The sequence below is a fragment of the Ruditapes philippinarum genome, unplaced genomic scaffold (assembly GCF_026571515.1).
Source record: "Ruditapes philippinarum isolate M1 unplaced genomic scaffold, ASM2657151v2 ctg227_1_1_1_1, whole genome shotgun sequence".
NCBI lineage: Eukaryota > Metazoa > Mollusca > Bivalvia > Venerida > Veneridae > Ruditapes > Ruditapes philippinarum.
Genome location: NW_026863206.1, coordinates 259,203 through 272,400, shown reverse-complemented (window position 1 = coordinate 272,400; position 13,198 = coordinate 259,203). Strand labels below are relative to the sequence as shown.

The following is a 13,198-nucleotide window of genomic DNA, read 5'->3' as shown; positions in this document are numbered from 1 at the left end:
ATGTATTATGTAAGATTGTGAAAGTGAGGGAGTGTTTATTATAAGGGCATTTATTGGGAAAAATACGGTATTCCAATAAAAATAATGCAGCAAACCCTGAATATTTTTGTTATTTTATGATGACCAGTACTGAAACAATTTTTAATATTGTCACTTTAAAGACCCTTTAACGCAAACTCTTTTTTTCATTGCTTTTATCTCAAATGACAATTTGTCAATCAATATTGTAAGTTTCAAACTAGAACTCGGATGTGTCGCCTAATGTGAACAATATAGTTTAGAAGAAATGGCCAGGACAAAAATGAAATATGAAAATTAACAAAGGGCAATAACTCAAAAAATAAGAAGTGCAGAGCAGCAGTTTCTGTGCACTGCACTTCTTATCAATAAGATATATCATCCTATTAAGTTTCAAGTCCATAGCTTTTATAATTTATGAGAAATGGCCTGGACAAAAATAAAGTAAGAAAATTAACAAAGGCCAATAACTCAAAAAAATAAGAAATGCAGAGTACAAGTTCTTGTGCACTGCACTTCTTCTAAATGAGATCTATCATCCTATGAAGTTTCGTGTCCAAAGCTTTTATACTTTAGGAGAAATGGCCCGGACAAAAATAAAGTATGAAAATTAACAAAGGGCAATAACTCAAGAATTAAGAAGTGCAGAGTACCGGCTCTTGTGCACTGCACTTCAAGTCATTATAAGAAGCATGCATTCCAAGTTTGATTAATGAAGTCAATCCGACTTATAATGACTGACTTATGCTCCGGACAAGCTTAAGGGGACGCCGACACCGACGCAGACGCCGACAACGACACCGCGGACAAAAGTAACCCCTATATTTCGCCTTTTTCAAGGTCACATAAAAAGCATTATTTGTAAAGATATTGTCGAATTTAACATTTCATGTAAATAAAGGGAGGTAATAAGAAATTTATTTGCAGTAACTGATTAACTGATATTAAATTATTTAAAAAGTTAACCCACTCACTGCAATAAGGTAACAATATTATGACAACCCACTTTTGTCACAGAAAAAAACTAATTTGTCATATCATCTTAATTAAATATACTTATGATGACGAAAACATTGTTTGTCTTTTTTCTGGAACACTTCTTTATCAACTCAAATTCATTTCATTAATTTAAGTGGTTGAAAAATTAAAAGATTTTTATTTATTTATTTATTTTTTTTTTTGTTGTCAAGCCTTAGACATGATCATATCATGTAATAGAAAGAGCACCGAAACACGAGGCTATCTGATTTGTACGAGGGGGCGTAGCCCCCGAGTATTAATCAGATTGCCGAGTGTTTTGGTGTTCTTTCTCTTTTGTATCATAGTCAAACATAAAAGCATGTTCCCTGTTGTCACAATATGAAACCCCGGCAAAAATGAACCAATGAACGAACATCTGAATATGACATTTCTGTCCCTTTGCCTTTCTGAGACTGCCGTCACAATATGTTAACACCAGCAAAAATGAGCCAATCAATGGGCATGCTCTGGAGTGCGGGTAACTAATACCCGCACTCCAGTTAACGCACGGTGCATGTATATGTATACGATTTAACCCTGACACATTTTCAACAGAAAGGTCTCCAAACTATGATACAAGATTCTTTTATGTCCTGAAACTGGAACATACATATTCATTTAAGAAAATTCTCCATTTTCTTTAAAAAAAAACAAAAAAAAACGTCATCATCAGGGGGCAACAATCCCATGACAGTTAATTGAGAATTAAAAAAGAATATGTTAGTTAGCAATTACAAAATTTGAACATTATTCACATTCTACAATATCAATTTTAATATTTGACTTTTTTTTAAATTTTGCAAAAATTCAATTTCTCAACATTTTTACAATTTGTTTCACAAGCTGCAGACTAAGTATCTTTTTAGAAAAATTAACAGTTTTCTGAACAAGTTTTAGAAATAAAGAATTCGATATTGATCAATTCCACTGACAAAATGCACTAGCTCTGGGGGATGAATTTTCATGGTTCATAAAAAAGTATGGGTAAATTAAGCATGAATTTGTGGTAAACAAAGAATTATTTCTAATATTTCTTTTATTAGTTAGTACAAGAGGAATGAGCTACTGAATTATTTATACAGTTTTACATGGAAACATATTAGTCAGGGGAATTTTCTAACTGTACTTGAGATAAACAATATCTTAATTGTGCTTGTCAGGCCTCCCCGTATAATATACATGTTTAATATAATTAAATATAAGATGCAAATTTCACTTGTACTGCTGGTTTTAATTATACATGTACATGTTTTATGGTTTAAACATATTTATTTAAGCTCGATTGCGAAAGAAGTTCTCACAACTATTTATCACTTTCGAGTCCTCTTTCTGGACCCACCCTGAGTACTCAGGTGTCATATGAAGTAACATGCATGGTGCTGACCCGAGAAGGGCTCGAACCCATGATCTCTGGGTTGACACCTTAACAACTAGGCCACCGCTCCCTGGTTTTACATCTTTTATAGTCAGAAGGAAAGTCAGGAATCTTATAAAAACCCATGAGCAATAAAATGAAGATGGCAATATACTGAAGCACGGTAGAACAGGGTGGCAGCAAACTGTCCTGTAAGCTCAATAGGTAGAGTGTTGGACTGTGAATCAGGCAATCCAGGCTCGATTCCTGGACAGTGCAGGTCATTTTCATTGTGATTAATCATGAAATCCTTTCTACGATCATTCACACTGTACCTCTTTGTACAGAAGTTAATTGAGTTCCTTGAGAAAGGTAAAGCAACTAGTATAAGTTAAGTGCTTGACAGCCTGCCCAGGAACAATGTCGTGGCTGAACTGTACTAGATGGAAAATTCAATGTGGCTTACTGCCGTGACCTGCAGCGAAAACTACCAACATGGCACCACCAGGGTGGCTGCTTTTTAGTGTCAAGGGAGATATTTTACTCTAAAGGCTGAAAATTAATATAACCAATCTTTAATGCATTTCAACCAATGATATGGATCGCCAAACTGTTAATAATGAAAACCCTGCTTATATACATTATTATTAGTAAGACAAACAAAATCTTAAAAAAAAATACTTCGACCAAGAGATAGTCTGGCATTTCTAATTTTCTTACTTGTGCCTATAAAATTTGTTACAGATTTTATGTTCATACATATGAATAAACCTTTAAAGCCATGTATATTATTTAAGATTTTCAAATTTTCAAAACTGCCACAAAAATTAATATATTCTTAATTCAAGCCTCACAGATAAGGGACTTAAAAAAATTCCCCAAGATTATCTTAATTTGAAAAGGCCCTTTCCCACCTTGGAATTATTAATGATTATTTCAAACACATATATACATTGTGATTATTTCAAACATATATAAATTGTATATAGCATAATTTTATATACATTGTGTATGTTACATAAATGTAGACAAGTTGAAAGGGACTAGTTATTATCACCAGTAGACAATTAAAACTGTCAGAAAACACTCCTATAGCTATGTTACATTAATTAACCGAGTTCATATCCATTCATCATTCTACATAATCAATACTGAATGAAGCATCAATGCACCAGTCTGTTCATAAATAACAACAAAAAAATGAAACCCTCCCGTCCAATAACTTCTCCCTTATTGTGACACATAATAAATTCTCCCTTATTATGACTGAATATAATGACAGATCCCTAGACACACTCCCACACAAGATAGTTTTTGGTGATAATAATTACAGCAATCTGCGTCTAAAATATTTTGAATCCTGAATCTAATGAATTTGTAAAATGGACTAATCCTGCTTTGACTTTGGAACAGTCAATTTTAAATTTAGGGGATTTTCACTAACATTTAACACAAAATCGAGCCATCAACAGTTTATATAGCCCATCTAAATGTCATACTGCACAGATGTAATGATGGACTGCCTTTATTTATAATACTTAGTGACAATTTTTTAGGCTAAAACACTTTCGATTCAAGCACGGTATGGATCAAATTAAAAAACATATTTTAAGGTATCACATAATAATCACATTAGAGCTCCAATTTAAGTACTTTTAGTTCTTAGATATGAAAACACTTTTTTCATTCTCTTTTTTTTTTACTTTTAATGAAATAGGACTTTTCAAAGAACAATTAGTCAAAGCCCATTCAGAAAAACTCAGTGTCTGAAAAAATTTGAAATTTGGAATCATTCCAAAGACATACATGGCTGTCTGTTACAATTGAAGTACAGTCTAGAAATTCTGACAAATTGTCACCATAAATTCCTGGCAGAAAAGTTAATAAATCTAAGATAGGCCCAATTTTTTTTAGACTTTATTATACTGAACCCCTCACAGCTAGAAAAATAAATAACTAGGCTTTGCCATAGGTATATACATGTAGTGTAAGGCCAGCCTGCCCTACTGAAGCCCACACCGTTTAAACTGATCGACCAACTTCAAATTTTCATCTTTCAAAATTGATAATGAATATTGCTGAAAATGAAAGCCTTAAGGACTCAGGCCATGTAAGAAACTCTGAGCAAGTCATTAAATTATTATCTTATTTTCCCGCTTTATACTTTAAAGACACTAACATTGGGACAGTTCTAAAATTGAAACTTAATTGACAAGTCTGTTTACGAAATAAAGCAGGCTACAGGTTAAGACAGAATTTTTATATAACGGTATTTGGTTGTAATATGTTACAAATGTAAATGTATAACTAAATATCTTAACCTTTTGTGAATTCACAAACTATTGTGACGCTGTGCTTTTTGAGGCATTTCTTTTTATCAATTATTCTAATTATCATGTATTCTTGTAATAAAATTTATTCGAGAAATCAAATGTTTGCTGCAAAAATGAAAAAAAAATAAATGCATGTATGATGGAAAAAATTCTGAATATATGCATAATATTATATAAATATAATGAAAGCTTTGGTTTTTTTCTAATACACTTCAAAAGCTTTTATATTTTCCCCTAGGTGCTTATAGCTATAACCCACAACAAAGACTGCTTCTCCAAAATTTTAGCGAATGGGAAATCAATGAAATCCTTTAGTAAAAGATTAAATTACATGTTTCTGGGGAAAAAATCACAAAAAAAAAATCCACAGGCAGATAACAAAATAAAGCAAAGAAATGCAATAAATCATGCAAAATTAAAAAGGCAAGAATGCCTCTGGCAGTGTAACCCGTAATTATATTAAAAGAATTTTCTACTTAGCAACCCAAATACGAGACAATCTATCAAAGTTAAGTGTATCTTCATCTGAGATAGTTTCCTATTTTCCGAGGACAATTTTCCCTTCGTTTCTAATATTCATAATTACATAATAAATAACAAATTCAGAAATGCCTAATGTCCCGGCTTAATGCACTATAACTTGACAGCCACTCGTATATTATACACCATGTGTGTAAATTTCATAACCCACAGATATTATTAACAATAATGGAATTAATAATCCAATTGACACATACCTTGTGAGGTTTCCCCAGACTTTGTCGGAATTTTCATCCTGCCCTTATCGTTAACTCCATCAATAGAGTTTGGGCACCTTCGTCCCCCTAGATTTTGTTGGTATTTACTCCGTGTATGTACATAATCTGGATTAGCGGAATAAAAAGTCTCTCCATTATCTTGATTAGAATTGGCTACTAAGGACGGTGTCCGTAAGTATGCCTCATGTTTTTGAGCACATCTGTTTTTCGCGAGCGGATCAATAACATTATTGGGTTCTAAGCTAGCACTCGATGCAATATCCACATTTCTGTTGTAAATTTGACGGAGCTTGTTATCTTTATGCGGAAATCCAGATTCGTTAAATTGTCCACTGTATTGATTACTTCCTCTGCCATCCAGATCAGATTTCAAATTACTTTTTCTCCCCTTTTTCTCTTGTTTTTCATATCTATAAACGTCAAATATCTTGGCTTGAAACGCCAATGAATCTGTGTTATACTCTGGCAAATCTCTCGTTTTCTCAATTGATGTACTACTTACAAGGCTTTTTCTTTTGTTTTCTTTGCCCTTAGGCCGTTCGATGCTTACGCTCAGCATGTCAACGTGACCAACATTAGGTTTTGGATTCTTTGGGGGCTGACAAAATATTTTAAGCTGTGCTGAAGTAAGGAAATCAGCCTTTTTCTTATCACTGCCAAGGCCATGCTTTGTATCTTTTCTGAACTTTTTCACTTCAATATAATCAGACTTTCTTCCAAGCCGACCTTCCATAAAACCTTCATCAAATTGAGGCAGGCTTTGATTTCTTTCATTTCTCTCTTGCACAAGCTCAAGGCTTTCCCTTCGGCTCACTTGCCTCCTTTCATAAAGGTCATCATGTCTACTGAGTGTTCCTTTTTCAATCACATTTTTTCTTCGATATTTAGAATCCTCTGGAAAATCTTGATACATTTTCTCAGAGCTACCACTTTCACTTCTCTCATAGTTATCTCGTCGTTTATAAATATGGGACTTATCCTGACTACCATGCCTTGAAAGTCCTTCACCTTTTCTAAGAAGCTCTTCACCACTGCTATGTCTACTTCTAGCATACGATTCACCTGGGCTGCTATACTTTCTCTCATCATAAAAGCCTTCTCTACTGCTCTGTCTGCTAACACTTCTAGTCATTTCACCTTCTCTGCCTTTGAAACTGTCACGTCTCACTGCAGTAACATGTTCATGACTAGACTGCCTTTGAGCATGACTACCACCATGTCTGTTATAATCTACTAATCCCCTACCTCTGTCGTACAATCCTTCAACACTATTCTGCCTGCTCCTTGCATATATCTCTTCTTGACTCATTCGCCTGCTTCTATATCCCCCTTCCTGACTACTTCGTCTACTCATCTGGTGCAAACTGTCTTGACTACTATGTCTGCTTCTGTGTACAAATTCTTGGCTGTTACGTCTACTGCCCTGGTACAATCTGTCTTGACTGCCATGAGTAGTTCTGCTATATGCTCTTTCTTGACTGTTTCGCCTTTCTAACTCCTTTATGTCCTTATCATGTTGTCTCCTCTGTTCATTGTACTTAGCCTGAATTTTTTGCTGTATTTCATGCTGGTCTCCAGGCATACCTTCATTTATAAACCTCTCAGTTTCTTTCTTAATTGACGAATCTCTCTCTGTCTTTATCCATTTTTCAAGTTTCTCCTTTACAATATTGGGATCAACAGGCTCATCACCTTCAGCATCTTCAAGGTCAATATCAACTGTTGACAGACCAGGCATCTCTGTAATATTGAGAACTTCAATATTTTGTCTGCTATTTGGTTGTGATGTACACTCTTCATCAACATCATCTTCATATCTGTTAACAATCCATTCTTTTTCATATAATTCTGGATGGTACTGACCTTCATCATCAATGCCTTCAGAGCTTTCTGAACCTTTATCCCTGGAGTTCACAGTATCCCCTTGAATGACCTTTTTAACAGATATTTTCTTCTTCTTTTCTGGTGCAAGATCTTGTGCTTTTTTATTGTTCTCTGGCAGCTCTTCTTTGTCTGATGTTTTGTTACTTTCTTCCCTATCAGTCTCAGTCTCTATCTTATCTATAATCTTTTCAATTTCTTTCAAACTGAATTCTTCTTTATCAACTGGTTCATTAATATCTGCACTAAAGTCAATCATCCTGGTATAAAGTTCAGGATGGTACTGACCAGAGTCATCAATGTCATCATCACTTTCATCAGATGAATCTACATGTTCACCTTTGACTTTCTGTTTGGAGATTTTGGTACTTTTCTTCTGTTGATAATGTATTGTCTTATTATAACTCTTACCAACTTTATTTTCTGACCTACTTGATTCCTTGGAAGATGGTGGCTCTTTGGAAACTTTGTCCTTATCAGTAGGACACTCTACAGCTGCTGTGTTAACTATCTCAACATTTGTCAATGTATACACATCTTCAAAGACCTTAGTGTCATCATTTGATTCTTGTTCAAGAGTTCTATCAAATTTTTTTCTCATCCTGCCTTCATTTTTATCAAAATCATAATTGATATCATCTAATTCATGTTCAACTACACAAATGACTTGATTAATGTCAATATCATCAAGACATTTTATATCTTCCACATCATCAACAGCTAATTTATTATTTTGATCAATGGTACCTTCATATTCAGTATTATTTTCTTTTTCATCATCAATTGTTTTACTGTTATTCTGCTCTTTCTCAATTATATCTCTTAAGGGATTTTTTTGTAGTCCAAAGCCTTCTTCTTCACCATCTACTATTGTATCACCACAGTGTTCCATGTTGTCTTTACTTTCAATTTTTTCTTGCATGTTGTTTTCCTTTTCATCAAATATTATACCATTATTTTGTTCTGTCTCAATTTTATCATTGCTGTCAACATTTTCTAATTTAGTGCTTACTTCTTCACCATCTTCAAATGTGTCAATTTGTTTGTCTTCAATAGTATTTAGTCTGTTGCTTTTAACTTCATTATCAGTCTCCAGTTTATCACACTTCCCATTTTCTAGCCTGGTGCTTTCTTTCTCATAAACAACACTTTTGTCATCAGGTCGGTCAAGATTATCTTCGATATCATCTATTATGTTGCTTTGCTTTTCATCATTTACTGATAAATCAGTTTTCTTAGGCTGAAGTGTACTATAGTTGCACTCATTTTCAATCACTTTTCGTTCTATACTATCATTATTCATACTGCTATCATTTGGTTCAACAGCTGTGTTGTTATCATAATTTTCATGCATGTCATTTACTTTTTCAAAATCCTCTGTCATCACTATTTCTTTTTCAGTTGCTGACATGATGCTGTCTTTTTCATCTTCAACTGATAGGTCTTCATTTGAAGTTGGTTCAAGCATTTTATTGGCACAAATATTTTCATTTTCATATTTTCCTTTTACATCATTAACTGTGATGTCCTGACAAGTATCAATATCATGTGTGTTTTCAGAATTTTCTTGCACCCTGTTTCCTATTTGATCATTATTTGCTATGCTATCATTTCGTTCTTTCATATCACAGGTGTCAATATTTCCTTGAATATTGTCCATAGTTTCATCAACTGACATGACTTCACCACACTGTTTTGCCAAAAGCACACTGTTTTTGTCTGAATCGTCGTCAATGATGCTTACTTTGTCAATATTGACTTCATTGAGATTGCCTACTTGCTCATAATTTATATCATTAATGTCTATATCATAATTTTTCAGCTCAGAAACATTAATGTTGTCAGCATAGTCTTGATTGATGCCTTCCGTGTCATCAATATCGTATCTGCTATCATTGACAATTTCAATTCCATCATTAACAACATCATGTTTCAGATCTTTGTTACCAATGTTGTAAACATTTTCTAGAACATTTTCTTTGTCATTACTTATGCTTTTTTCATCGCATTCTGACTCAAGTATACAGTCAATGTCAGTATTTTTCTGAAAATTACTTTTTTTGTCAGCATTATCATTCATGCTTTTGTATTGTTCGAATTCACCAAAGTTGACTTTATTTTCAAAACCCGAATCTTTGTTTTCATGATCCAGTTTTATGACCTGAGGTTCAGAGAGTACTAAACAAGTGTTGCCTTCGTTTTCTTGAGAGGTATATTTAATATCATTGTCATTTTGTATGTTATAATCATCTATCTCACGAATACCAGTCTGGTAATTATTTTCCTGAATGTTGCTTTCCTTTTCATCGCCACAGTTGATTCCATCACGGTTCAGTTCAGGCATACACCTTTTGTTACCATTATCAAATACATGTATATTTGTTTCATTTTCATCATCAAAATGAATGTCATCTTTCTCAAGCTGACAGGTTATTGAATTTATTCTCCTGCTGCTTTTGTTGTCATCATTATGGTTTTCATCACCATGTCCAAGTTCCGTATTAATGTTAATATCATTTTCTATACTGACAATTACACCTGGCTCGGGCTTAATGTTATTGTCGTCATCCTCTACACCAATACACTCATTTTTATCATCCACTTCAATATCATCCTGTTCTGTGTTAAAGATATTTACTAGACTGGTGCTTTCTTTTTCATCATCAATTTTTATACCACTGTAATCTTGAACAATGTCATTGTCATTAATTGCTTTAGAGATACTTTCACTGTTTTCATTACTGTCATGGTACCCTGGCTCATGTATGATGCTGTTGTCATCATTTTCTGTGTTACTGTCTTCTTTTTCATCATCAACACATATGTCATAATGGTCTGGCTCATGTACATGGGTACTGTTACTATTTCCTACACAGCTGTTTTCTGTATCATTATCAATATTAATGATATTCTGTTTTTGTTCCAGGGTAGTGTTTTCTGTATTGTTGCTTCCTATTTCATCACTAACATTTATAACATCTTCTTCTTGTTCTTGATCAGGTATAAAATCATTGTTTTCATTTGCTGTATTTATGCTTTCATTTACATTTTTTATGTCATTCTGTTCCGGCTCAAAGGTTGTGTAATTGTCAATGCTGCTTTCTGTTTTATCATCAAAAGTTATGCAACTAGATTCCTTATCAAGTTTTATATTATTGTCGCCATTTTCTGTACTGATGCTTTCTATTCCATGATCAATATTTATGTCATTTATGTCATTATCTTCTGGCCCAACTATAGCTTCAAGTATAGATTTACTGTTTACATCATTTACACAGATGTTTTCTGTTTCATTACCAATATCAATGTCGTTCAGATCTTGTTCAGGGGTAATGTCATAGTTTATAGTATTGTTGTTTTCTTTATCATCATTAACATTTATAACATTGTTTTCTTGATCAGGTATAGCTTTATTTTTTTCATTTGCTGTATTTTTGCTTTCATTTTCTTCATTAACTTTTATATCAGCCAGTTTCTGCTCAAGGGTAGTGTTATTATCAATGCTGCTTTCTGTTTTATCATCAAAAGTTATCCAACTAGGTTCCTCATCAAGTTTAACACAATTGTCAACATTTTCTATACTGATGCTTTCTTTGTCATCATCAATATTTATGTTATTATGTTCTGATCCAAGTATAGCCTTACTGTCACCAACTTCTAAACAGCTGTTTTCCTTTTCTTTATTAACATTAACATCCTTCTGCTCTTGTTCAAGGGTAGTGTTATTAGAATTATTTTCTGTTTTCTTACTTTCTTTTACATCATTAACATTTATGTTATTGTGTTCTTGATCAAGTATAGTGCAACCATTTTCATTTGTCATATGGTTACTTTGATTTTCCTCATTTACATCATTATGTTCTGGCTCAAGTAAATGGTTATCACCACCACTGTCTTCATCGTTGTTTGCATTTACATCATCAACATTGATTTTATGGCATTTTGACTCAACCATTCTGTTATCGCTATCATTTTCTGCACCGTTGCTCTTCTCTGCATCATCAACGTTACTTTGCTCTGGCACATGGGTATTGTAACTGTGTACACTTTTTACACTGTTGCTTTCTTTTTCATCACCAGTGTTATTATGTTCTCTTTCCAGTATAAAGTTATTGTCACCATATTCAATACTGTTGGTTATCGTTTTATCATCAACATTTATGTTATTTTCTTCCCTCTCCTGTATGGCATTATTGTCACCATTATCGACACTGTGTTTCTCCATTTCATCGTAAACGTCTATGTTACTGTCAGCTGTGTCAAGAGTAGCATTCCTGATTACATTTTCTTTATTTTTGTTAATCTTTACATTAATTTTGTTTTCCTTTTCTTGCTCAAGTACAGCATAAGTTTCACTGTTTGCTATCTTACTATCATTTTCATCAACAAAATTCATGCCATTGTTTATTGGGTCAAATGTAGCATCATTATCACCATTAACAATACTTTTGCATTCCTTTTCCGCTTCAACTTTATTGTCAGTCTGTTCTGAATCAAGTGTTGTAACATTGTGTTCTTGATCAAGTGTTGTGACATTGTGTTCTGAATCAAGTGTTGTAACATTGAGTTCTTGATCAAGTGTTGTGACATTGAGTTCTGGATCAGGTGTTGTGACATTGAGTTCTTGATCAAGTGTTGTGACATTGTGTTCTGGATCAGGTGTTGTTGCATTGTGTTCTGGATCAAGTGTTGTGACATGGTGTCCTGGATCAGGTGTTGCAACATCATGTTTTGGATCAGGTGTTGAGACATTGTGTTCTGGATCAAGTGCCATGACATTGTGTTCTGGATCAAGTGCTGTGACATGGTATTCTAGATCAGGTGTTGTGACACTGTGTTCTGGATCAGATGTTGTGAGATTGTGTTCTGAATCAAGTCTTGTGACACTGTGTTCTGAATCAACTGTTATGACATTGTGTTCTGGATCAATTGTTGTGACACTGTGTTCTTGATCAAATGTTGTGATGTGGTGTTCTTGATCAAGTGTTGTGACATTGTGTTCTGGATTAAGTGCTGTACCATGGTATTCTGGATCAGATGTTGTGACATTGTGTTCTAGATAAAATGTTGTGACACTGTGTTCTGGATCAGGTGTTGTGACATTGTGTTCAGAATCAGGTGTTGATACACTGTGTTCTGGATCAAATGTTGTGACACTGTGTTCTGGGTCAGGTGTTTTGACATTATGTTCTTGATCAAGTGTTGTGACATTGTGTCCTTGATCAAGTATTGCAACATCTTGTTCTGGATCAGGTGCTGTGACATTGTGTTCTAGATCAAGTGCTGTGACATGGTATTCTGGATCATGTGTTGTGACATTGTGTTCTAGATCAAATGTTGTGACACTTTGTTCTGGATCAAGTGTTGTGAGATTGTGTTCTGAATCAAGTCTTTTGACACTGTGTTCTGAATCAACTGTTATGACATTGTGTTCTGGATCAATTGTTGTGACACTGTGTTCTTGATCAAATGTTGTGATGTGGTGTCCTGGATCAGGTGTTGTGACATTGTGTTCTGGATCAAGTGTTGTGACATTGTGTTCTGGATCAGGTGTTCTGATACCGTGTCTTTCTTTTTCATCTCTATCAACATTCATTCCACTGTCTTCTGGCTCAAATTCAATTTTAGCAGTATTGTCACAATTGTATATATAGCGTTGCTTTCTTTTTCATCAATAACATTTTCGCTATTATGATCTGGGTCAAATATAGCATTACTATCACCATTTCTTATAGAGTTGCTTTCTTTTCCATTATCAAGATTAATGTCATTATGTTCTGTTTTTAGATTTGCATAGATGTCACTATTTTCTATGGTGCTGCTGTCTTTTTCAT

At 33.9% G+C, this 13,198-nt stretch overlaps 1 protein-coding gene across 1 annotated transcript in view; it reads right to left on the bottom strand.

Annotated features, from left to right (window-relative positions):
• LOC132721465 (uncharacterized protein PF3D7_1120600-like) overlaps positions 1-12,960 on the bottom strand; it is a 53,403-nt gene extending 40,443 nt beyond the window's left edge. The window contains exons 1-4 of the mRNA XM_060705771.1: positions 11,736-12,960; positions 11,196-11,618; positions 10,539-11,069; positions 5,463-10,388 (exon numbers count right to left, since the gene is read on the bottom strand). Of these exons, the coding sequence (XP_060561754.1) occupies positions 5,463-10,388; positions 10,539-11,069; positions 11,196-11,618; positions 11,736-12,960 (7,105 nt within the window). The remainder of the gene's footprint in view (positions 1-5,462; positions 10,389-10,538; positions 11,070-11,195; positions 11,619-11,735) is intronic.
• Positions 12,961-13,198: the final 238 nt, after the last annotated feature.